The sequence below is a fragment of the Oncorhynchus tshawytscha genome, linkage group LG22 (assembly GCF_018296145.1).
Source record: "Oncorhynchus tshawytscha isolate Ot180627B linkage group LG22, Otsh_v2.0, whole genome shotgun sequence".
Taxonomy (NCBI): Eukaryota; Metazoa; Chordata; class Actinopteri; order Salmoniformes; family Salmonidae; genus Oncorhynchus; species Oncorhynchus tshawytscha.
In genome coordinates this window covers 21,197,830-21,224,726 of record NC_056450.1, presented here as the reverse complement: position 1 = coordinate 21,224,726, position 26,897 = coordinate 21,197,830, and the positions used below count along the sequence as shown (strand labels likewise).

At 41.3% G+C, this 26,897-nt stretch overlaps 2 protein-coding genes and 1 pseudogene across 2 annotated transcripts; 1 reads left to right on the top strand and 2 right to left on the bottom strand.

Annotated features, from left to right (window-relative positions):
- The first annotated feature begins 1,441 nt into the window (after positions 1 to 1,441).
- On the top strand, positions 1,442 to 9,241 carry LOC112222049 (rho-related GTP-binding protein RhoA-C). Its single transcript, XM_024384609.1, has 5 exons — positions 1,442 to 1,549; positions 6,859 to 7,014; positions 7,192 to 7,312; positions 7,420 to 7,550; positions 7,878 to 9,241. Exons 2-5 carry the CDS (start codon positions 6,859 to 6,861, stop codon positions 8,049 to 8,051), a joined length of 582 nt encoding a protein of 193 aa, XP_024240377.1. The 5' UTR covers positions 1,442 to 1,549; the 3' UTR covers positions 8,052 to 9,241.
- A 1,006-nt stretch (positions 9,242 to 10,247) lies between these two features.
- On the bottom strand, positions 10,248 to 15,478 carry LOC112221546 (annotated as a pseudogene).
- Positions 15,479 to 17,120: 1,642 nt separating this feature from the next.
- LOC112222048 (troponin C, slow skeletal and cardiac muscles) lies at positions 17,121 to 20,586 on the bottom strand. The gene is made up of 6 exons (XM_024384608.2): positions 20,439 to 20,586; positions 18,687 to 18,717; positions 18,435 to 18,581; positions 18,029 to 18,143; positions 17,749 to 17,885; positions 17,121 to 17,542 (listed from the first exon to the last, which is right to left on the bottom strand). Exons 1-6 carry the CDS (start codon positions 20,460 to 20,462, stop codon positions 17,511 to 17,513), a joined length of 486 nt encoding a protein of 161 aa, XP_024240376.1. The 5' UTR covers positions 20,463 to 20,586; the 3' UTR covers positions 17,121 to 17,510.
- Positions 20,587 to 26,897: the final 6,311 nt, after the last annotated feature.

Genomic DNA, 26,897 nt, shown 5'->3' with positions numbered 1-26,897 from the left:
GATCATTATTTTGTAGTCAAACTGAATAGCCCTAGGTAGCAACTGACTAGTGATGACAATGAAATAGTATGATAGTCAAACTACTGCAGTAATTGCTCTGCGAGCCCCTTGTACCTGCCCTGGGCTATATCTCCAATGGATGACACCACAGCAGTGAAAGTGTAACATCATGCACCACCTGCAAAGAATATTACAGTAGGCGATACCATCTCCAGGAAGTCTGGAATACATAAACAACACAATGATGGCATGGGTGCACAGTAGTCATCAGCAATGTGCTGGTTATTGACAAACTTTAATTTGGTCTAATCACCATTTTGAAAGAAAAAGACATGGCTCTAAGTACCTACTGGTAACTAAGCAAGATAATGCACGTAACTGTGATGAATCAAAGCCTCACTGACAGCTGTTGTGCAGTATGTCCACGCTGAAGCATTCTGTATTAAACCTGATTGTCAGTCTTCAAGGATGCTCAAATTTGTCCACAGCACCTTATCACAACACATTCAAGGATAGGCTTCAGTTAAACTCTATTATGAATCTACCTAAAACGTCAAAAGTTCCACCCCTGATTCTCAAATGGGGGACAGGGACCAAATCTAGTCCACAACATATTTTCATGTTGCTGGTTTAACATTTAGTAGATTAAGAGAGCCATTACAATTTGTAAAGATTGTGTTACAAAAACGATTTAAATATGTGCACGCATGACTAAGTCCCATGAAAGATGTTCGTTATATGACTCAGCGCAAGAGTTCTCTACCCCTGTTAGGGAGATGTTATGACGTTCAGGTGTTGCATTGTATCAACCAATGTTTGTGTTCCATGTCATCGACTGTGCAGTCGTGCGCATCAGATCGCTATGGTCATGTTCCCCTGTTCGAACATTGCTGATGCATGCCAGATCTTACAATGATGCCTGGTTAGGTGTTTAACTTATCAACTAACCACATACGTTATAGCAATCTGGTGCACGACGGCACAGTCGATGACGTGACACGCAACCATTGGTTGATGCATGCAACGTCTGAGCAGGGGAACACGACCATGATGTGGTTAGCTGATTGGTTCAATACCTATCCAGGCGTTGTAAGATCTGGCATGCGTGTGCAATGTTGAAGGCTTTTCAATTAGCATGAGAAACATCTCTGTCCCTATTTCAACCATAATATTCCCATTGACCTTCATGATGCTGTCTCTACAGAGCACAAGCAAGCAATAACGTTTATACTACAATCACTTAACGTCAAAACGCCTATTATTGATTTACTGCCGTATACAATTTTGCTTTGACCCCAAAATATCCTTACTTATTGTTGAAACCATATGGTTGGGGGAAAATTACCCACTCTTCACTTCCGTTTTTCCATTCACCGGTATACGTTTATCGAGTTGTTGGCTTAAATATCTGTCACTCATTAATTTGAGGTTTCCTATTGGCTGGAGATCACGGGCTTAGGCGGATGTTATCGGCGTGGCACACTGTTGGGGCCGGATTGAAGGGTCGGACAGGAAGAGAGGGAAGGCGAGGACATCTGTAACGAAAACGGTACTAAAACGAGGAAATGTAACCTATTTATAACTTTGTTTGCTCACCTTGAAAATATATCATTTATTTAGTAAATATTTGAATGAGGCTTTAAATTTGTTTTCTGTAGGCAAGATGACATGAGGCTATAATACGAGAGACCGCTATTAGCTAACATTAGATAGCTACACTAGCTAGCATTAATGACGGAAACGGACGAACAATTGAAGTGAAAAGACTCCTCGTTTCAGACACCATCAGCCAGAGCTGGTCAGGAAAAGCTATCAGGTCATCATAGGCAGGTATACAGTGCTATCATCACCGTTGTGAAGTTAGCAACACACTGGTCTGGAAGCTAGCAACTCTTCGCACTTGCCAGTGCCTGGGCAAGATCTCTTGCTTTCCTGGGCAAGATCTCTAGCTTTCTAGCCAACTTGCTAGCCACCACAGACAAGTGACTTAATTTTCATAACCGTCGTCCACCGACCCAGCACATGTTACACTTGGGTGTTTAAAATGGGAAAATCGTTGTAACTAGCTTTTTGTTTGTCCAATTAGCTAGTTAGTAGTTTGGGTGCGGCGTTTTGTTGTTGAGGCCATCCAGGTGGTGGCAAGCAGTGTCTTCTGCAGGTAGACTTCTCTTGGATAGTTGTGATTGTGTCACTAGGTCTTATGGCTAATGTCATGTGAACATGGAACAAAAAAGTCCATACGTGTATTTTACTGAAATTCAGTAGTTAGGCCTAGAAAGATGGCCAGTATTGGCGTTTTTATCTGAATTTGAGTATTGGTTATTTGCGAAATAATTAAGGTTAGGTATAATTAAACCGACAACCATGTAAACACCTGCAAGACTTAAGGTAGTATGCATGCTTTGCAGGCATGTCCTTCTGTCTTGTGCCCATGCTTCAGGTGAAGAGAAAACAATCCAGATCCACGTTTTGATGTCGGTTTAATAATACTTTCCTGTGAATAGTTTGTCCATTTTAAAGGTAGAAGGACAAAATCAGCGCACAAAGGGTAGAGTAAGTTCAAATGAAGATTATTCAACATTCTGACTTGTAAAGGGACTGTTTGGTATTGAATGGAAGCTTCTACACTCTGATTCGTAGAGGCAATGTAGCCTCTTCGCTCCAGGAGACTTGTACACATTGGGCTCCCATCGCTGAAGGCTACATCCCTTATCCCCGAAAACATATTCATCAGCCCTTTACCTATTTTCAAGAAATTTCCCGTCACCGAAGGCAAATCTATAGCCTAATTCGGAATGCCTTACAATGGTTATACAATGTTTTCCAGAGCTTACCAAATTCATTCCATATTTCCCTAAAGGTGCAATGGGATCACGCTGGGATCTTGCATAGCAACTATTACGGACTGAAGGGACTAGGAGGTGAGCTTCGGGAAATGTGGTTTTAAACTTATTTTACCAAAGTAGTAAACACATTGTATAACCCATACCGACTGGTAAGGTATTCCGGTTTATAGATCTTACTTCAGTGACATTTTTGTTTTTAGGAAATGGGTCAACCAAGAGGACTGGTAAATATGTTTTGGGGGATATGGGATGTAGCCTTCAGTGACGGTAGCTCACTGTGTACAGGTCTCCTGGAGCAAAGGGCTACAGTGGGGCAAAAAAGTATCTAGTCAGCCACCAATTGTGCAAGTTCTCCCACTTAAAAAGATGAGAGAGGACTGTAATTTTCATCATAGGTACACTTCAACTATGACAGACAAAATTAGAAAAAAAATCCAGAAAATCACATTGTAGGATTTTTAATGAATTTATTTGCAAATTATGGTGGAAAATAAGTATTTGGTCACCTACAAACCAGCAAGATTTCTGTCTCACAGACCTGTAACTTCTTCTTTAAGAGGCTCCTCTGTCCTCCACTCGTTACCTGTATTAATGGCACCTGTTTGAACTTGTTATCAGTATAAAAGACACCTGTCCACAACCTCAAACAGTCACACTCCAAACTCCACTATGGCCAAGACCAAAGAGCTGTCAAAGGACACCAGAAACAAAATTGTAGACCTGCACCAGGCTGGGAAGACTGAATCTGCAATAGGTAAGCAGCTTGGTTTGAAGAAATCAACTGTGGGAGCAATTATTAGGAAATGGAAGACATACAAGACCACTGATAATCTCCCTCGATCTGGGGCTCCACGCAAGATCTCACCCCGTGGGGTCAAAATGATCACAAGAACGGTGAGCAAAAATCCCAGAACCACACGGTCAAAGGTTAATGAAATACAAATGGTATAGAGAGAAATAGTCCTATAATAACTACAACCTAAAACGTCTTACCTGGGAATATTGAAGAGTCATGAACCACCAGCTTTCATATGTTCTCATGTTCTGAGCAAGGAACTTAAACGTTAGCTTTCTTACATGGCACATATTGCACTTTTACTTTCTTTTCCAACACTTTGTTTTTGCATAATTTAAACCAAGTTGAACATGTTTATTTGAGGCTAAATTGATTTTATTGATGTATTATATTAAGTTAAAATAAATGTTCATTCAGTATTCTTGTAATTGTCATTATTACAAATACATTTTTTTTTTTAAATCATCCGATTAATCGGTATCGTCTTTTTTGGTCCTCCAATTATCGGTATCGGCGTTGAAAAATCATAATCGGTCGACCTCTAGAGTAAACTGCTTGGAGTTACCCTGGATTGTAAACGGTCATGGTTAAAACGTATTGATACAACAGTAGCTGATGGGGAGAAGTATGTCCATGATAAGGTGCTGCTCTACCTTCTTGACAGCACTGTCAACAAGGCAGGTCCTACAGGCCCTAGTTTTGTCTACTGTTCAGTCGTGTGGTCAGGTGCCACAAAACAAAATTGCAATTGGTTCAGAACAGGGCAGCACAGCACAGCTGGCCCTTGGATGTACACAGAGAGCTGTGATTAATAATATGCATGTCAATCTCTCCTGGCTCAAAGTGGAGGAGACATTGACTTCATCACTGCTTGTATTTATGAGATGTATTGACATGTTGAATGCACCGAGCTGTCTGTCTAAACTACTGGCACACAACTCGGACACCCATGCATACCCCACAAGACATGCCACGAGGACTCTTCACAGCCCCCAAGTCTAGAACAGACTAGGGAAGGTGCACAGTACTAAATAGAGCCGTGACTACAAGGAACTCTATTCCACATCAAGTAGCTCGTGCAAGCAGTAATATTACATTTTAAAAAACACCTTATGGAACAGTGGGGACCTTGAAGCAACACAAACATATACACACGCGCACACACACACACACGATAGCATACGCACTATACATACACGTACATATGGATTCTGTACTGTATACATGTGGTGGAGTAGGGGCCTGAGGGCACATGGTCTGTGAATGTATTATGATGTTTTTAAAATGATATAAACTGCCTTAATTTTGCCTGATCCCAGGAAGAGCTAATGGGGATCCATAATAAATACACATTTTTTACCATGAAGGCCTGATTCATGCATTCTCCTCTGAACAGTTAATGTTGATGTCTGCTACTTGAACTCTGACACATTTATTTTGGTTGCAATCTGAGGCTGGTAACTCTAATGAATTTATCCTCTGCAGCAGAGGTAACTCTGGGGCTTCCTTTCCTGTGACGGTCCTCATGAGAGCCAATTTCATCATAGCACTTGATCGTTTTTGCGACTGCACTTGAAGAAACTTTCAAAGTTCTTAATGTTCCATATCGATTGACCTTCATGTCTTAAAGTAATGATGGACTGTCTTTTCTCTTTGCTTATTTGAGCTGTTATTGCTATAATATGGACATTGGCTCAAACGCATTAAGAAGGAAAGAAATTCCACAAATTAACTAAGGCACACCTGTTAATTGAAATGCATTCCAGGTGACTACCTCATGAAGCTGGTTGAGAGAATGCCAAGAGTGTGCAAAGCTGTCATCAAGGCAAAGGGCGGCTACTTTGAAGAATCTCAATATTTTGATTTGCATAACTTTTTTGGTTACATGATTCCATGTGTTATTTTATAGTTTTGATGTCTTCACTTATTCTACAATGTAGAAAATAGTACAAAAAAACCCTGGAATGAGTAAGTGTGTCCAAATTTCAAATCAAATTGTATTGGTCACATACACATGTTTAGCAGATGTTATTGCGACTGTAGCGAAATGCTTGCGCTTCTAGTTCCGACAGTGCAGCAATATCTAACAAGTTATATGTAACAATTCCACAACAAATACCTAATACACACATCTAAGTAAAGGAATGTAATAAGAATATATAAATGTATGGATGAGCAATGTCAGAGCGGCATAGGCTAAGATGCAATAGATAGTATAGAATACAGTATATACATATCAGATTAATAATGTTTACATATCTTACATTACTCAAGTGACTAGTGTTCCATTTATTAAAGTGGCCAATGATTTCAAGTCTATGTAGGCAGCAGCCTCTGCTGGCTGTTTAACAGTCTGATGGCCTTGAGAAGCTGTTTTTCAGTCTCTCAGTCCCAGCTTTGATGCACCTGTACTGACCTTGCCTTCTGGATGGTAGCGGGGTGAACAGGCAGTGGCGAGGGTGGTTGTTGTACTTGATTATCTTTTTTTGCCCCCGGTGATGCTTTACATGTGGTCTGCGGTTGTGAGGCCGGTTGGACGTACTGCCAAATTCTTTGAATTGACGTTGGAGGTGGCTTATGGTAGAGAAATTAACATCAAATTCTATGGCAACAGCTCTGTCCTGCAGTCAGCATGCCAATTGCACGCTTCATCAAAACGTGGGGCATCTGTGGCGTTGTGTGACAAAACTGCACATTTTAGTGGCCTTTTATTGTTCCCAGCACAAGGTGCACCTGTGTAATGGTCATGCTGTTTAATCAGCTTCTTGATATGCTACACCTGTCAGGTGGATAAATGCTAACAGGCGTGGCAGGTAATGATTAGAGCGTTGGGCCAGTAACTGAAAGGTTGCTGGATTGAATCCCGAGCTGGCAAGGTAAAAATCTGTCGGTCTGCCCCTAAACAAGGCAGTTAACCCACTGTTCCCCGGTAGGCCGTCATTGTAAATAGGAATTTCTTAACTGACTAACCTGTTTTTATTTATTTATTTAAACTAGGCATGTAAACCAATTTGTGCACCGCATTTGAGAGAAATAAGCTTGTTGTGCTTCTGGAAAATGTCTGGGATATTGTATTACTACATATTAATGTCATTTTTTTTTTTCTACAAATTTTGATTTGCTTGGTTGTGTTGCTATATTATCACTGTGAAATACAATAGTTTTTCAATAACATATTTGCCACTTTTTTTGCTGGATTTTTACATTGTCTTGCAGATGGCTGCGATCCGTAAGAAGCTGGTGATCGTGGGAGATGGTGCTTGTGGGAAGACCTGTCTGTTGATAGTCTTCAGTAAAGACCAGTTCCCTGAGGTCTACGTACCTACAGTGTTTGAGAACTATGTGGCAGATATTGAGGTGGACAGTAAGCAGGTGAGATTGTACGTTTAGTTACACAGTTTGCCATCAAGACACACTTTGAAGCACCCCTTTTATGTGGATGTCCTGTGGTTTACACATTTTGATAGGTAATAATTTATTCAGAGACAATTGCAGTTTGGCCAAACAGCAGTGTAACTGTGAATATCTGCTCTCCCTTGTGAGTTCTAGGTAGAACTGGCCCTCTGGGACACAGCCGGACAGGAGGACTATGACAGACTAAGGCCTCTCTCCTACCCTGACACTGATGTCATCCTCATGTGCTTTTCCATAGATAGTCCTGACAGCTTGGGTAAGACCTTGGTGACTGTAATATTCATATTTGTCATACATGGTAAATGCAACAAATTATCGTATCACTTGCAGCAGTTTCCTAAAATGATCCTGTGTCTGAAACAGAGAATATCCCAGAGAAGTGGACCCCTGAAGTAAAGCACTTCTGTCCAAATGTGCCCATCATTCTTGTGGGTAATAAGAAGGACTTGCGGAATGATGAGCACACACGTCGGGAGTTAGCAAAAATGAAGCAGGTACAGGATGCATTATGAATTCTTATTATGTAATTTCATCAAGTAGATTCATTGCCCTGATCCATTGAGGATATTGTTTTATTTAACATTGAAATTGAACAAACTATGTGCATTTGTTTTAAAGTGGTTGTGCTGCCTTATAAGCTACCTTCACTTAGTGTACTGTTGTCTAATTATACACCTGTTGAGGTTTTTGTTTTGTTCAGTTGGTTAATCCAACATGCTAGTTACGTTTTTGTTTGGCTTGTTGTAATGATTGGTGGTTTAGTTGTCACAAAGGATGCCAACCATAGAATGCCTCTGAACACGTTTCCAACTCTGACACAGGAACCAGTGAAGCCAGAGGAGGGCCGGGACATGGCTAACCGCATCAACGCGTTTGGCTACTTGGAGTGCTCAGCCAAGACGAAAGACGGTGTGAGGGAGGTGTTTGAGATGGCCACCAGGGCGGCACTGCAGGCCAAGAAACGTGGCAAGAAGAATGCCTGTCTCCTGCTATAGAGAGCTGGGGAAAGACGGGAGGGGAGGGGTAAATAAATCAGGCCAAGGAAAATGCTGCACCACTCTGTCTCCATCTGTGGAAGGGTGGGGGAGGTTCGAGGTGTGCAGGGGAGAAAAAGATCATTAACAAGGCCTAAGGAAATGGAGAAGGTCAAATGTAATGAAAAGGGGAGTTTACATTTTTAAGGCCAAGGTGGCCGTCAACGGCTTTCAGTATAAGATTATCGTATGGTTAAGATTTTTTTATTGGGTCTTGGATGACTAGAAGGGTAGACCAAAAAACACTATCTCTGGTAAACTTATGTCTGAGCGTGGTAGTGATCTCTGAGGGACAGGATAAGATTGGTGTTCTTGATCGGGTCAGAAACCCCAGCGCTATTGGCCTGGTTCATAGAGCGGAGCATCATCAGAGAAAAGGGGGGATTCATTACATCAGAATGAATGTATGTTCTGACTCTCGGTGACCTCCTTGGCTTGCAGTGTGTCAGTGCTTGTCTTTAATTTCTGTCCAGCCATACCATAGGTGTTTATTTTCTTTGTTCTCCCTATGGATAGACTAACCCTATCCTTGTGTGGACCAGCACCTCCTATCATATTATTGGTCCAATCACATTGTTCACTTGATACAAGCAATTTTGATTTATTTAAATAGCTAAATGTTTTTATTTGCCTTTGACTATAGAATTCATATTAAAATGCATACAATAATGATACCAACTGATTTGTTAGTTTTATAAGCCTGTTCATAAATTGTAATGAGAAATCATTTTAGAATTTGGTTTTGTCACAAGTTGGGCTCAAGTCAGATAAAGATGTACATTTGATGTGGACTGTCAGACACGGGTTTGAAAGGGGAGTATGACTTTTGTATTAAGTGATACTAAGTTTAGCAAATTTTGGGTTTTGCAAATGTAGTATTTTCTGCTTGCAGATTGTTTTTGCCTGCATGCCAGGCTGTTATTGGGAGTGAGTTTTAAGTGTTGACCTATCTCACTCCCTCCAGTCCACCCCACACTCCATGTCTTTCTAACAACTGTTGATGGCATATGGCTTTTCCTATATCAGTTATGCATATTTAGCAAATCTAGTAACTTTAGAATGAAAGTTTAAGAATAAAATGCAAAATGCTTAAAAGTAATTCATGAATAAGAATAAGATGTCAAACTATTAAATACAAGTAACTTTAAAAAGATCTCGGTCATTTGTGAGGGGGGAGGGGTGTTGTATACAAATGCATCCTCACATTTCCTCAGTCCTTTTAAATGTACTCTAAGAAAATACATTGTTATAGGGAATGATTGGTTGTATCGTTCTTTCATGTTTCATGCCTCGACACAATCACAAGAAAATGTAAGACTTACAAAACATTTCACAGAATATAGATCAAGGCATCTAGGAAAAGAGTGGGTTTCCTGACCATGTCACCATTGCATAGTTTTTACAAAGTGTGGTGTAGTCCGGTAACAAACTCCTTAATAGGGCTCTGGAAAAAAAAAGACATTTGTCTTGAATCCTCTGCTGTTCTTGTTGGTGTTTAAAGAATTGACAATTGTACTACTGTTAATCTTTAGAACTATACTGAACAAAAATATAAATGCAACAACTTAAGATTTTACTGAGTAACAGTTCATATACGGCAATCAGTCAATTTAAATAAATTAGGCCCTAATCTATGGATTTCAAATGACTGGGAACACATGCATCTGCTGGTCACAGATACCTTAAAAAAAAGTAGGGCCGTGGATCAGAAAACCAGTCGGTATCTCCTTCGCATAGAGTTGATCAGGCTTTTGTTTGTGGTGTCATGAAGTTGGCCTGTGGGTAAGGTTTATGAACCCCCCCCCCATAAATACCTTTCTCCTGTCTCTTGACTCTCCTGAAGAACTCTTGAATAGCCTTTGAACAGAGAATCTGGGAACATCAAACGGTGAGGGGAAAGGAACCATATTTCGGTAATAGAACCAGTTGAAAATATGTGTTGGTACTTAATGAATAGGATGTCAGTTCGGTTGTCATCTGAGACATGACTGATGACAGGACGACATATCTGGGAAAATCTACACATTCTAGTTATCAGATTCACATGGAATTGTGCAATTGAAATGTTTGAATATGAAACTATTTGTGAAAAGATTAAATGTAATTTTAGCTTCCAAATGAGAGAATTGGGTCTTCATAAGTTGGAGCTCTGCTCAATCAGTGGCCCGCCCCTGTGAAGAGACATAGGTTATAAAGTATGAAACACACCCTTCTCTCCCTCCACTATATAAGCCCTTGACGAAAATGTAACCTTCTGTTCCGAGGACAATAGGACGACGGTCCATACATTAAAAAGGACTAACATGTCAACTACAGAACTAAGCCAACCTCAGTGTGAGCTTTGGTTGTGAATGGTATGAACTTTGAATTCTTATTCACTAAAGAAGTGAGACATCCTAGCCGTTGAGTTAGCAACAGCAGCTGTAAACGTGGGCTAGGAAAGGGAGGACAACGTATCCAGTCTAACACACAACGAAGATACAACATATCCAATTTACCACCAGAGACAATATTCCGAGGATAGGAAGATCTTTGTTGGCCAGCATCTACGACCAACCTACCGAAGCACAGCTCAGAATAAATATTTATTGCATTTTCCATTTCCAAATAGGTGGTAATTTAGAATGCATAAGATACTGTATTTACGAAAGCATGGCTTCTCCCTTTGTTCCTCAGTCTTCCCGCTCTTTCACTCAAACCCAACCCCCTTTCCTTTGTGTAACCAGCCGTCATGTCGGCTCCAGGGACGTTTTCTGTATGACATAATTTGCATTCTGTGTATATGTAATTCTGTGTGATTAGTTAGGTATTTAGAAAATAGATGATTAAACCCAATTTTGTATTGCTGAGTCAACTTGTTAGCCAGGGTTCGTGAAGATAACCAAGAATTTACAACTTTCAGATGAGACTGAAATAAGGTGCCGATTAATATTGACTGCTATTGATGTAAAATATTACTAGGTCTTTCAGGGTTTATTCGGAAGATAAGAGCTCTATAAACACTCTTTCGTGGTGCCCCGACTTTCTAGTTAATTACATTTACATGATTAGCTCAATCAGGTAATATTAATTACAGAGAAAGGATTTTATAGAATAGCATGTCATATCACTTAATCCGGCATAGCCAAAGACACGACAGTGTCCTGTGGAATGTTGTCACACTCATCTTTAATGGCTGTGCGAAGTTGCTGGATATTGGCGAAACTGACACACGCTGTCATACACTTAGATCCAGAGCATCCCAAACATGCTCAATGGGTGACGTCTGGTGAGTATGCAGGCCATGGAAAAACTGGGACATTTTCACCTTCCACGAATTGTGTACAGATACATGGGGATGTCCATTATCATGCTGAAACATGAGGTGATGGCTGCGGATGAATGGACCTCAGGATCTCGTCATGGTATCTCTGCACATCCAAATTGCCATTGATTGTGTTTGTTCGTAGCTTATGCCTGCCCAACCCATAACCCCACTGCCACCATGGGGCAGTCTGTTCACAATGACATCAGCAAACCACTCGCCCACACGACGCCATACACGTGGCCTGCGTTTGTGAGGCCGGTTGGATATACTGCCAAATTCTCTATAACAACTTTGAAGGCATCTTATAGTAGAGAAATTAACATGAAATTATCTGGCAACCGCTCTGGTGGACATTCCTGCAGTCAGCATGCCAACTGCACGCATATTTTTGTTCAGTGTATGTTATCCTGTGTCATTTATATACTGATACAAACCTGTGTCGGGTTGTATGAAGGAGTGTCCGATGAAGTCTAGGACCACCATGGCACAGTTGGGCTTGAAGTCATCACTGACCAGCACTTCTTTCACCTGAAAACAACACATTGTAGGCCTACTTGAATTCCTTCTTTATGGGCCAGACATAAGAACCATCATGCAGGACTTGAGGTGCTCAAAAGTAGTGGTTGACCTTGTCCATGGAGTAGAGGTAGAACTCTTGTACCTCCCCCATCCTAAGCTTGAACTCAGGAGGTAGTGGCCTAGTCAAACACAAAAGGGCTTTCTGGAAACACCCCCCCATCCTCATAAGTATAGCTATGAGAGAAGACACAGGGGAGATTGAAATACTGTGGATTAGAATGTAGGCCTATGTAAAAGCATGCAAAGAGACAGCATTCTCAATGAGACACTGCAGAGTGCTTGCCACTCCTGTTGAGGCATCAATCACCTCACTGCTCACATGGCACGCAGTTTCTGGTATGTCTGCTGGGATGCAGGCCTCCTGCTCACACTCCTTGATAAGGGTGTTTTCACACCGATACCTGCTACTAGACCCCCAGCTGCATGAAAATATGGTGGATGAGCATTATAAGCCACAGTTTGCCATTCACTGAAAATATGTAAAATATCAAATCAACAAGTGCTGACCAGGATGTCCAGTTTTTACAGGGTAGGTATGCTTGGTCAAGGATCATCATCCCACCCACCTCCTGAGTTCCCCATTTTTATCCTGACAGTACCCATTAATATGGACTCCATACCGTTTCACTCCAAAAAGGCATACAAAGACAATGTTAATGGGGCATGCAATGGCAGGGAAAACACTAGGATTGTTTTCTATTGTTATTGTCTAGGCAAGGCCTTACTTGTGGCCAATATCTACATACACATTAATGAAGTGTCGCAGTGACTGTCCCCACAGTAACTGTACATACAGCCAAATACATTTAAACTCAGTCTTTCACAATTCCTGACATTTACTCCTAGTAATAATTCCCTGTCTTAGGTCAGTTAGGATCACCACTTTATTTTAAGAATGTGAAATGTCAGAATAATAGTAGAGAGACTGATTTATTTCAGCTTTTATTTCTTTCATCACGTTCCTAGTGGGTCAGAAGTTTATATACACTCAATTAGTATTTGATAGCATTGCCTTTAAATTGTTTAACTTGTCGTTTAACTAGACTCGTTTCAGGCAGCCTTCCACAAGCTTCCCACAATAAGTTGGGTGAATTTTGGCCCATTCCTCCTGACAGAACTGGTGTAACTGAGTCAGGTTTGTAGGCCTACTTGCTCGCACACGCTTTTTCAGTTCTGCCCACAGATTTTCTTTAGGATTGAGGTCAACTTTGTTGTCCTTAAGCCATTGTGCCACAACTTTGGAAGTACGCTTGTGGTCATTGCGAATTTGGTAGACCCATTTGCGACCAAGCTCTAACTTTTTGACTGATGTCTTGAGATGTTGCTTCAATATATCCACATAATTTTCCTGCCTCAAATCAAATCAAATCAAATGTCATAATTTTCCTGCCTCATGACGCTATCTATTTTCTGAAATGCACCAGTCCCTCCTGCAGCAAAGCACCCCCACAACATGATGCTACCACCCCCGTGCTTCACGGTTGGGATGATGTTCTTCGGCTTGTAAGCCTCCCCCTTTTTCCTCCAAACATAACAACGGTCATTATGACCAAACAGTTTCCAGAGGACATTTCTCCAAAAAGTATGATCTTTGTCCCCATGTGCAGTTGCAAACCGTAGTCTGGCTTTTTTATGGAGCAGTGGCTTCTTCCATGCTGAGCAGCCTTTCAGGTTATGTAGATATAGGACTTATTTTACTGTGGATAGATACTTTTGTACCCGTTTCCTCCAGCATCTTCACAAGATCCTTTGCTGTTGTTCTGGGACTGATTTGCACTTTTCACACCAAAGTATGTTCATCTCCAGGAGACAGAACGTGTCTCCTTCCTGAGTGGTATGGCGGCTGTGTGGTCCCATGGTGTTTATACTTGCATACTCTTTTTTGTACAGATGAACGTGGTACATTCAGGCGTTTGGAAATTGCTCCCAAGGATGAACCAGACTTGTGGAGGTCTACAATTTTTATTCTGAGGTCTTGGCTGATTCTTTTGATTTTCCCATGATGTCAAGCAAAGAGGCACTGAGTTTGAAGGTTGGCCTTGGTATACATACACAGGTACACCTCCAATTGACTCAAATGGTGTCAATTAGCCTATCTGAAGCTTCTAAAGCCATGACATAATTTTCTGGAATTTTCCATGCTGTTTAAAGGCACAGTCAACTTAGTGTATGTAAACTTGTGACCCCACTGGAATTGGGATACAGTAAATTATAAGTGAAATAATCTGTCTGTAAACAATTGTTGTAAAAATGACTTGTGTCATGCACATAGTAGATGTCCAAACCGACTTGCCAAAACTATAGTTTGTTAACAAGAAATTTGTGGAATGGTTGAAAAAATGAGTTTTAATGACTCCAACCTAAGTGTATGTAAACTTCCCACTTCAACTGTACATATCCCAACCAGAAGCCATTGGTTACAGGCAACATACGCATCGAGCTAAAGGCTAGAGCTGCCGCTTTCAAGGAGCGGGAGACTAATCCTGAGGCTTATAAGAAATCCTGCTATGCCCTCAGACGAACCATCAAACAAGCAAAGCGTCAATACAGGATTAAGATTGAATCCTACTACACCAGCTCTGACGCTCGTCGGATGTGGCAGGGCTTGAAAACTATTATGGGCTGTAGTGGAGCAGATCGAGAGTTTCAAGTTCCTTGGTGTCCACATCACCAACGAACTATCATGGTCCAAACATACCAACACAGTCATGAAGACAAAACCTTTTCCCCCTCAGCAGACTGAAAATATTTGGCATGGGCCCCCAGATCCTCAAAAGGTTCTACAGCTGCATAATCGAGAGCATCCTGACCGGTTGCATCCCCGCCTGGTATGGCAACTGCTCGGCATCTGACCGTAAGGCGCTACAGAGGCTAGTACAAATGGCCCAGGACATCACTGGGGCCAAGCTTCCTGCCATCCAGGACCTATATAATAGGCAGTGTCAGAGGAAAGCCCAGACAATTGTCAGAGACTCCAGTCACCCAAGTTATAGACTGTTTTCTTTGCTACTGCACAGCAAGCGGTACTGTAGCGCCAAGTCTAGGACCAAAAGGCTCCTCAACAGCTTCTACCCCAAGCCATTAGACTGCTGAACCATTCATAAAAATCGTCACCGGACAATTTACATTGACCCCCCCCCCCACTTGTACACTGCTGCTACTTGCTGTTTGTTTGTTACCCTATGCATAGTCACTTCGCCCACACATACATGTACAGATTACCTCAACTAGCCTGTACCCCTGCACACTGACTTGGTACCGGTGCCCCCTGTAAATAGCCTCATTATTGTTATTCTTATTGTGTTACTTTTTATTATTACTTTTTATCTTAGCCTACTTGGTAAATATTTTCTTCTTCTTGAACTGCACTGTTGGTTAAGGGCTTGTAATTAAGCATTTTTACGGTAAAGTCTACACTTGCTGTATTCGGCACATGTGGCAAATAAAGTTTGATTTGAGATCGCTCCATACACATTAGTGGAGTGTCGCAGACTCTGGGCATTACTTCATAAATCTATAGAAGAGGCACAAATATATAATTTTAAGTGTATAAATGTCAAATTTCTGAGTTTGGTTTAATTCTCAGAGTATATTATAGTACACATTCCCTCTCATCTCATCACTCCATCCTATCACATTTCTGAGTTTGGTTTAATTCTCAGAGTATATTATAGTGCACTTTCCCTCTCATCTTATCTCTCCATCCTTTCAAGACGGTCAGTGAGCCTTCCCTCCGAAGTGACAGAATCTACAGCCTCTGACCTCCTAAAGGAGTCAAATTTTTGGCACAGACTAATAGCGCCGCCGTGTGGTGGATTGAAGAGGTTGGAAATGTACTCAAAATGGACGCCACTTTTGCAAGGCACCCGACCAACTTGCTCTCCTCCCACCCCAAACCGAAGGAAAGTGGTGCGACTGGAGCCTGGGTAACACAATCAAATGTTGCCTTCTAGAGAGATGCGTTGTAGTATAGGCTAGAATGATAACTAATAGTAAATTCGCTATTAAACACACATAGCTAGCCACAGCTTGTCATTCCCTCCCATATACCACAATAGTTTAACTCTAAACTGGCGAATAAAAGTTATTCATTCCACGAAGCACCTGGAGCATTTGATCATTCCAGGTAGTCATGATTTCTTTTTACCTTGGTTGCTTCCACGAGTCCAATGCTATTACGAATGGTACAATTTAGACAACAATATGTTATGATTTCATTAGATAGTAATATTTTCAGTGTGGTGAATCTGATGTTGCCTACGTCATATATTATCTCATCAGCGCATTGATTTGGCACAAAACCAGTGACGAATATAAACATTGTGCAAAAGACGCGCATGATTCGATACATCTCCATTGGTTGAAACCAGCTTCTGTAGCAGATGCGTTTTCGGATGCCCTCTTGTTATTTTGACTTTTTCACATGGGCTCTGTCCTGTAAACCCACCCAAGAAATGAAGATACTTAAAATTTTCCATAACATATTTAAGCAATAAGGCACGAGGGGTGTGGTATAGGGCCAATATAGCACGGCTAAGGGCTGTTCTTATGCATGAAGCATCGCGGAGTGTATATTGGCCATATACCAGAAACCCCCGAGGTGCCTTATTGCTATTATAAACTGGTTACCAACGTAATTAGAACAGTAAAAATAAATGTTTTCTCATACCCATGGTATAAGGTCTGATATACCACCGCTGTCAGCCAATCAGCATTCAGGGCTCGTACTAATGTGAGATATTTAATCTGTGTGTGTGTGTGTGTTTCACACAATGGTAAAGTGATACCTGGTGTTAACCCCTGCAAATCTTGGAATTTGTCACTTATCTCAAGAGCCTTACCAGGCCTATATTGTGTCCTTTATACAATGACCCATTGTGCTATGGGATCTTGGTGGTAGTAGCAAATATTCAAACGATAACTTTGAAGGCCGAAGTGGAGAAGGGTTCCATGTGAACAGCAGTTGAACATGGGTCAGTCGGTCCTAAGAGATGGGCGAACGCCGTTTGGAAGGGAGGGGCGATGGCCTCCGTCGCTATTCCTTTGTTCTACAATACAATGCAATTCAATATAATAACATACAATACAATGGTGATAAGCAATCCTGTTGATATCAATTTGTTTGAATTGAAGACTCATCTGGATTACTGAAAATCTTTCTTTATTGAAAATATACAGTATTGTGGAGAAGAGTGTTTTCTCCCCTAGGTTAAAATTTCAAATAAAATATTATAGGATTATGGGGGGTTAAATCAATTTGTAGTTCATAAATTCACTTCAAGGACATAACAAGACCTATTATCTTTAAGGTCCCTTAATAATGCTATGGATAAAAACTAGACCACATTCAAGATGTCAACCAAGGCCGATACACATTGAGGATATAACACATGTTTAGTGGTAGATGGAGCCAAGCAGAAAGAGGTTTTTATTTCAATGTTGTCCAACGTATTCAGGCAATAATGTGATGGTCAGGGCTAAGAGGAGGTATGAGTATTTTCCCGGGCTGAGAGTCCATGAATCTTTGGAGTCCTTTACTCAACCCCCTTCATGAATTCCAGAAACTCTGTGGAAGAGAATGACACCCACAGCTCATGATGGACAATTTCTTATTGACTGCCTGGATTTGAACTGTGAAATGTTTTGAATGGATTACCTAGACGAGTGTCGTTGGTACATGTAGCTGACAAAAACAAACTAACAATTACACATTCTGGAAGTCCCAGCCTGATCTTTTGTCTAAAATTATTACTGTTGGACCTCTTGTCTTACCATCATAATCAATCTTTCCGTCATTATTTTTGTCTCCATCCTTCATGAGCTCTTCGATGTCATCCTCAGTGATGGCCTCTCCAGTTGACTCCAGCATGGTTTTCAGCTCCTCCAAATCAATGTAGCCATCTCCGTTTCTGTAAGCAGCATTAATGAGTGCACATATCCCTGACAACATTGGCATTACTTTTTTAGTTTTCTAGATTTTTGTCTTTATAGGTTCTTGGCAGAGTAAGCACAAATGTTTTTTGGCAGCCACTTTGCTTGATATTAGCCTTACTTGTCGAACATGCGGAAAAGTTCAGCCAACTCTTCCTCTGATTTTCCTTTGCTCTCCTCCTTCATGCAGCGCACCATCATCACCAGGAACTCATCAAAGTCTACTGTCCCGCTACCTGTAACACCCCCAACACACACACACACACACACACACACACACACACACACACACACACACACACACACACACACACACACACACACACACACACACACACACACAGTGTCTTAATGCTGAAACATAGTAATGTGATGACTTCAAAATTAACATTTCATACCAGTCTGAAAACTATGTAGGAACCACTCCTCAGGCTACCTGACCTAATGACTTTGCCTAAGGTTAATTCATATTGAAGTGAGAGGATGTAGTATTGTGTGTTGATATGTTTGTATCCATGGTGACGCACCATCCTCATCCACCTCATCTATCATCTCCTGCAGCTCCTCTGGGGTGGGGTTCTGCCCCAGCATTCTCATCACTTTCCCCAACTCCTTGGTGCTGATGCAGCCGTCCTCTGCACCCTGACATGCAATGTCAAAGGCTGCCTTAAACTCTGTGGGGACATAGTGGTGAGAAGCAGATTAAATGGATCTTATGGGTATTACTAGTGCTTCTCCACAGACATGAATGATGCAAAATTATAAAAACCAAGACTCACCATTTTTCTGCTCTTCTGTTAAGTTCTCAACCTGAAGGGAACAGTAGGGAAAGTTACATATTGTATGCAATTTACTCATGTTGATAGACATGGTATAGTACTTTTGAACTCATCTTAGTCTACTTTATGTGCCTAAATTATGCAGATTGGTTTGCCTCTTTGACATTTGTTTGACAAATTGACGACTCATAGTTGGACCACACTGGAGGCCATTGGTGGCCATTTCCTCATTGTCTTGTCTCTCTTCACCTTGGTATGCAGTCAGCCCTGAGCCCTCACAGTGTGTAATATATTCCATCAGTACCCCAGCCCCTTCTCCCTCTTGTTGAACTCAGCCCAAAACCTGTGGAGCACAGCCCCCTACCCATGGTGCAGTCTGACTGAAATGTCACGCTGCTTTCTTCACCTCCTATTCTTGTATTGTGGCGAGGGGGGCTCTGGCACAGATTCTGCTGACAGACATTTGTTTGAGCCGACAGCTGTCTACTCTCTTCCTCTTCCTAACTGTCCTTTGTTCTATGTTGTCAGGCAGAGAAATGCCAGAAATCCCATCTAACCTCACATTACATCATCTGGGTACTCAGAAAAGATAATGCTGAGCTCAAATGTTCATAATGTCATGGCAATGAGCTTTTTGTTGTGCAGTTCACATTTAATCAACCTTTTCAGAATAGCTGTCCTCATAGAACATGGCCAACTTTGTGTTTAACCTTGATGAATCTTGGCACTTGTTAGTTGTTCATTCAAAAGATACAATGTTGAATTTCCATTGACTTTACAACTCTCTTGGTGAGATCATTTATTCATACACTGTGAACTCTAATTTTAGAAGGACAATGACCTTTTCTCAGAGGGACAATAATGGTCAACACATTCAGAAAAGTTCTGCTGGCCCTTCTTGATTACTCTCCTCTATAAAAAGATGGTGTTGAATGACACTTTCACATGAGTTGCTTTCCCATCATATGACCGTGTTTAGTTGGGTCTTGACACTCAATATCACTGCACTTACTTTGACCAATCAACGTCAAGGTGGGAACATGTCTATGTGACTACCAATCCCTTTCCTTTGACGAGTACTTGGTTTGTCAAAGGTACCTTGGGTATACTGAAATCATAATTAACAACTCGGTAGCTCTCATGAAATATATCTTGAATTGAGGTTGACTGGTAAAACCATTTCTCGCTTCTCACAGCTCTTGAACGCGGATTAGGGCTTTTTGACATCATCAACGTCTAATTCAGTTGAACACCTAGAGATGACTTTCCTCAGGGCCCATTAACCTCTAATCACCTCTGGCTTGTGTCCAGAGAGTGTGTACTGTAAATATAATGTGAGCTGGAGCATATAGCCATTGTGTGAAATGTGTTAAACATAACACCACAGTCATGACGGGCTGTTATTTTCACATATTCATGTTGACCTTGTGCCTCAACAGATATACCCCCGTCCACAACCTGAGCCAACAAACCGGCAAGAAAAGGCACGTGATTTCATAACAGTGCCTTGATTTTTACTCAGCCGCAGTACACCCAGGTACGCCAATGAATGAAGATTGAGATCATTAGTCCCTCCTTCCTCCCTAGTATATCAGATGAAGACTCCTAGCTGACCTCAGCCAATTGATTCTAACTGTAATGTGAATGTGCGGTGAAAAAGACGGTCTATTATCCCAGACAAAAACCATCTGGCATCCTCCTGTGTCAACTGACCCCCAACCTGCAGGTTTTTGTCCCTGTGTCTGTACTCACCGCTGCCTTGTATACATCATCCATGGCTGCTGGCCTGCCTTTGTCTCTGTCTCAGTCACTGGAACACACTGACGCTCCCACAAACGCCTCAGACACAGGACAAAGGATAGAAGCAACACCTGCCCCAGCCTTTATTGTTAGGGGCGTGTGGTGTTTAAAAAAACTTCTGACCCTCTCTCTGCGTCATCCCACTGTTCTCATCAGAAGAGAGAGAGAGTGAGAACTATAAATAGAGGACGAACCGAGATGGTCCAACAATAGGAGAGCCTAGGCCACAGCACCTAAATTGGTGATATTTATTGTCTCCAAGCTAGATCTGGAGCAAACAGAGCAAAAGTTTATTTTAAGGATATCAAATCAATTATACTTCTTTGTATTTCCCCCTGCGGTTGTTCTAGACATAAAAGCATTTTTTTGGTGAAAAATAATGATATTTCACAGACAAGATTTTGTGTTTGTTGGGGATTTGGTGGCCTTTCTACACTGTGGTCTGTGGGGAAAGAATCAGTGTCTTCCAGCAGGGATCCTGTACTTCTTATGTGTTGTACCTGTACCTTTATCTCTCATTCGGCTATGGAGATAATAGTGTATGAAGTTTTGTGCCAACAAAAAAGGGGTTAAATATGTGTCATAAAAATATACAGTTGAAGTCGAAAATTTACATACACTTAGGTTGGAGTCATTAAAAACCAACCACTCTTAAGGGCGCTGTACTGCAGCGCCAGCTGTGCCACCAGAGACTCTGGGTTCGCGCCCAGGCTCTGTCGTAACCGGCCGCGACCGGGAGGTCCGTGGGGCGACGCACAATTGGCCTAGCATCGTCCGGGTTAGGGAGGGGTTGGCCGGTAGGGATATCCTTGTCTCATTGCACACCAGCGACCCCTGTGGCGGGCCGGGCGTAGTGCGCGCTAACCAAGGTTGCCAGGTGCACGGTGTTTCCTCCGACACATTGGTGCGGCTGGATTCCGGGTTGGATGTGCGCTGTGTTAAGAAGCAGTGCGGCTTGGTTGGGTTGTGTATCGGAGGACGCATGACTTTCAACCTTCGTCTCTCCCGAGCCCGTACGGGAGTTGTAGCGACGAGACAAGATAGTAGCTACTAAACAATTGGATACCACGAAATTGGGGAGAAAAATTCAAATGAAAAAAAAAGAATAATAATCAACCACTCAACAAATGTCTTGTTAACAAACTATAGTTTTGGCAAGTCTGTTAGGACATCTACTTTGTGCATTATAAATCACTGTATCACAATTCCAGTGGGTTAGAAGTTTACATACACTAAGTTGACTGTGCCTTTAAACAGCTTGGAAAATTCTTTAGAAGCTTCTCATAGGCTGATTGACATCATTTGAGTCAATTGGAGGTGTAGCTGTGGCTGTATTTCAAGGCCTACCTTCGAACTCAGTGCCTCATTGCTTGACATCATGGGAAAATCAAAAGAAATCAGCCAAGACCTCAGGATAAAAATTGTAGACCTCCACAAGTCTGGTTCATCCTTGGGAGCAATTTCCAGATGCCTGAAGGTACCATGTTCATCTGTACAAATAAGAGTACGCAAGTATAAACACCATGGGACCACACAGCCGTCATACCACTCAGGAAGGAGACAGGTTCTGTCTCCTGGAGATGAACATACTTTGGTGTGAAAAGTGCAAATCAATCCCAGAACAACAGATAAGGATCTTGTGAAGATGCTGGAGGAAACAGGTACAAAAGTATCTATATACACAGTAAAATGAGTCCTATATCGACATAACCTGAAAGGCTGCTCAGCATGGAAGAAGCCACTGCTCCAAAACCGCCCCCAAGAAAAAGACAAACTACGGTTTGTAACTGCACATGGGGACAAAGATCATACTTTTTGGAGAAATGTCCTCTGGTCTGATGAAATAGAACTGTTTGGCCATAATGACCATTGTTATGTTTGGAGGAAAAAGGGGGAGGCTTACAAGCCGAAGAACACCATCCCAACCGTGAAGCACGGGGGTGGCAGCATGATGTTGTGGGGGTGCTTTGCTGCAGGAGGTGCTGGTGCACTTCACAAAATAGATGGAATCATGAGGCAGGAAAATTATGTGGATATATTGAAGCAACATCTCAAGACATCAGTCAGGAAGTTAAAGCTTTGTCGCAAATGGGTCTTCCAAATGGACAATGACCCCAAGCATACTTCCAAAGTTGTGGCAAAATGGCTTAAGGACAACAAAGTCAAAGTATTGGAGTGGCCATCACAAAGCCCTGACCTCAATCCTATAGAACATTTGTGGGCAGAACTGAAAAAGCATGTGAGAGCAAGGTGGCCTACAAACCTGACTCAGTTACACCAGCTCTGTCAGGAGGAATGGGACAAAATTCACCCAACTTATTGTGGGAAGCTTGTGGAAGGCTACCCGAAATGTTTGTCCCAAGTTAAACAATTTAAAGGCAATGCTACCAAATACTACTTGAGTGTATGTACACTTCTGACCCACTGGGAATGTGATGAAAGAAATTAAAGCTGAAATAAAAGCTGAAATAATAAATCATTATTCTGACATTTCACATTTCTAAAATAAAGTGGTGATCCTAACTGACCTAAGACAGGGAATTTTTACTCAGATTAAATGTCAGGAATTGTGAAAAAAAACTGAATTTAAATGTATTTGGCTAAGGTGTATGTAAACTTCCGACTTCAACTGTATATATTTCCTGAGCTTTGTTATATTTTCTTCAAAACCTTATTCGTAATGATTTCTTTTTTTAATGTTTGTTTAGCCATATATGAATGTGTTATTCAATGGGTTCCCATGGTGCCTTTACAAAGAATTCATACCCCTTGACTTATTCCACATTTTTTTGTGTTATAGCCTGAATTGAAAATTGAATAAATTATATATATTTTTCTCAGCCATCTACACACAATACTCCATAAGAGCAAAGTAAAACATGTTTTTTGGAAATGTAGCACATTTTTAGAAAATAAAATACAAGAATATCTCATTTAGATAAGTATTCACACCCCTAAGTCAAAACTTTGTAGAAACACCTTTGGCAGCAATGACACCTGTGAGTCTTTCTGGGCAAGTCTCTAAGAGCTGTCCATACCTGGATTGTTCAACATTTGCCCATTATTTTTTTTCACATTTCTTAAAGCTCTATCAAAATTGTTGTTTATCATTGCTAGACAACCATATTCAGGTCTTGCCAGATTTAAGTCAAAACTGTAACTTGGCAACTCAGGAACATTCACTGTCTTCTGGTAAGAAGATTTGGCCTTGTGTTTTAGGTTTTTGGTTATTATCCTTATTTCATCTCCCAGTGTCTGTTGGAAAGCAGACTGAACCAGGTTTTCCTCTAGGATTTTGCCTGTGCTTAGCTCCATTCCATTTGTTTTTTATCCTGAAAAACTCCCCAGTACTTAACGATTAACAGCATACTCATAACATGATGCAGCCACCACTATGCTTGAAAATATGGAGAGTGGTACACAATAATGTGTTGTATTGGATTGGCCAATTTTAATGCAGTGTTACTTTAGGTCCTTGTTGCAAAGAGGAGGCATGTTTTGGAATAATTTTATTCTGTACAGGCTTTCTTCTTTTCACTCTGTCAATTAGGTTAGTAATTGTGGAGTAACTACAATGTTGTAGTCTTCAGTTTTCTCCTGTTACAGTCATTTCCCTCTAAAACTGTTTAAAGTCACTATTGGCCTGATGGGGACATCCCTGAGTGGTTTCCTTCCTCTCCAGCAACTGAGTTAGGAAGGACACCTGTATCTTTGTCGTGACTGGATTAATTACACCATCCAACTTGTAATTAATAACTTCACCATGCTCAAAGGGATATTTAATGTCTGCTTTTGTTATTTTTACCCATCAACCAATAGTTGTCCTTCTTTGCAAGGCATTGGAAAACCTCCCTGGTCTTTGTGGTTGAATCTGTGTTTGAAATTCACTGCTCGACTGAGGGACTGTCACACCTGCTCCCGCTCTCCCGCCCTGGCTCTCGAGGGCGCCAGGCTGCCCTGCACTACCCACTCCTTCCACCATCATTACGCACACCTGTTTCCCTCTTCACGTGCATCAGTGATTCATTGGACTCAACTGGACTCAATCACCTGCTTTCATTACCTCCCCTATATCTGTTTCTTCCCTAGGTTGTTCCCTGCTTCAGTATTATTGTCGCTTGGTTCCCTCTGTTCTGACGCTGTTCCTGTTCTGTCACTTGTCCGTTCATTAAATGTTCAACTCCCTGTACCTGCTTCTCATCTCCAGCGTCGGTTCTTACAGGGACCTTACAGATAATTGTATATGTGGGGTACAGAAATGAGATAGTCATTCAAAAATCATGTTAAACATTATTATTGCACACAGAGTGAGTCCATGCAACTTATTATGTGACTTGTTAAGCAAATGTTTACCCCTGAAGTTATGTGGACTTGCCAAAACAAAGTGGTTGAATACTTGTTGACTCAAAACATTTCCACTTTTCATTTGAAATGAATTAGTAAAAATAAATCCACTTTGACATTATGGGGTATTGTGTGTAGGCCAGTGACAAAAAATTTTTGAAATTGAATCCATTTTAAATTCAGGCTGTAGCACAACAAAATGTGGAAAAAGTCAAGGGCTGTGAATACTTTCTGAAGGCCAGTTTCGATCTATGAAATGTTTCTTGGTACGAAAGGACCGGAAAGAAAGACACGCAGGTTTTTAACCCACAATTCTGCCTTGACAAGGCAGTGTAGTAGACTAGTTTTACTAGTGTCTTATGGTTTTCCTAGTGTTTTATGGTAGACCATTCCATTCTTGTGGGCCAGCTAAGGCGTATTGGTGTCTCTTAGGGGTCTTTGGTCTGGTTGGCTAACTACCTCTCTCAAAGTGTGCAGTGTGTAAAGTCAGAAAATCTGCTGTCTCAGCCACTGCCTGTCAAGTGGCAGAGTGGTTGTGCGGTTGACTTGTTCTGTTTGAGTCCCTCATCGGGTAATAATTATTAACTATAAGTTGAGTGGTGCAACAGTGAAGCCCTGCCTATCGTAACCTGTATTAATGTCCTCAAAATACACCATGTCAACACAGAGGCATCAAATATACATTTCATTTTAATTGTTTAAACTCTTCATATTCTGTAATCGTCAAAGATTTTTTTTAAAGCAATCATATTAACATTGGAGTGTATAGGTCTGTACGTTCCCTAGATTCTTGATAATCCTATATAGATGTATAATATGTTTATGACATATATACAGCGAACTGGTAAAATCAGCAAAGAAAGAGGCAGGTGGTGTCATTATGACAACAGATACTGTACATAGATAAATCTATTTTGGATGCTTTGTGTCCTTGACTGGAAATAGTGCGCCTGCACCAACATTTCAGCTGTCAGAGAGAGAGAGGGAGAGAGAGAGAGAGAGAGCATATGGTATGGTGATAAATCTGCTATTGTCTGCCAGCTGGATTACAGGTCAAATGTCAAATTTCTTATTCTGACCGAAAATATATAGACTGTAAATGATTGTTATATTTCTGGAGATAAGTGACCACAAACTGCACTGAGGCAAACTGGTTATGTCAGTTTCTTCACATAACATGTGTGTGAATATATGTTTGATGTGATCATAATTTATTTGAATGTAGTGAGGTTTCAGGTTTCTTTGTGTCTTGAGCCAAGATAAGCTTCATATGGCTGTATTTATTGTAACTCTTGTCATAAATGGTAAAACATTTCTGAAAGTGCTATGCCAGGCCTTGAGTAAAAATACTGTTTTGAAAGGTGTGTGGCAAATGTGACTAATTATAATGAGGATGGATGGATTCAGTTACTGGATTCAGTTACAAGCCTATCTCTGACCTTTTTATCCTGTCTCTCCTTTATGGGGAGGTTCCCATTGCTTGGAAGGCAGCCACTGTTTGTCATTTATTTAAAGGGGTAGATCCAGCTGATCCTAACTGTTATAGGAATATTTATTTTTTGCCCTGTTTATCAAAAGTGTTGGACAAACTTGTCAATAATCAACTGACTGGCTTTCTTGATGTCTATAGTATTCTCTCTTGTATCCAATCTGGTTTCCGCTCAGGTTACGGATGTGTCACTACAACTTTAAAGGTCCTCAATGATGTCACCATTGCCCTTGATTCTATGAAATGTTGTGCTGCTATTTTTATTGACTTGGCCAAAGCTTTTGATACGGTAGACCATTCCATTCTTGTGGGCCAGCTAAGGCGTATTCGTGTCTCTTAGGGGTCTTTGGTCTGGTTGGCTAACTACCTCAAAGTGTGCAGTGTGTAAAGTCAGAAAATCTGCTGTCTCAGCCACTGCCTGTCACCAAGGGAGTACCCCAAGTCTCAATCCTAGGCCCCACACTCTTCTCAATTTACATCAACAACATAGCTCAGGCAGTAGGAAGCTCTCTCATCCATTTATATGCAGATGATACAGTCTTATACTCAGCTGGCCCCTCCCCGGATTTTGTGTTAAA

Coding starts and splice junctions, on each gene's coding strand:
- LOC112222049 (XM_024384609.1), top strand. CDS start 6,859: ATGGCTGCGATCCGTAAGAAGCTGGTGATCGTGGGAGATGGTGCTTGT. Junction 7,313..7,419: donor AGATAGTCCTGACAGCTTGG/GTAAGACCTTGG, acceptor TGTCTGAAACAG/AGAATATCCCAGAGAAGTGG. Junction 7,551..7,877: donor AGTTAGCAAAAATGAAGCAG/GTACAGGATGCA, acceptor ACTCTGACACAG/GAACCAGTGAAGCCAGAGGA.
- LOC112222048 (XM_024384608.2), bottom strand. CDS start 20,462: ATGGATGATGTATACAAGGCAGCG. Junction 18,144..18,434: donor AGATGAGGTGGATGAGGATG/GTGCGTCACCAT, acceptor GGGGTGTTACAG/GTAGCGGGACAGTAGACTTT. Junction 17,543..17,748: donor CGGAAAGATTGATTATGATG/GTAAGACAAGAG, acceptor TCTCTTCCACAG/AGTTTCTGGAATTCATGAAG.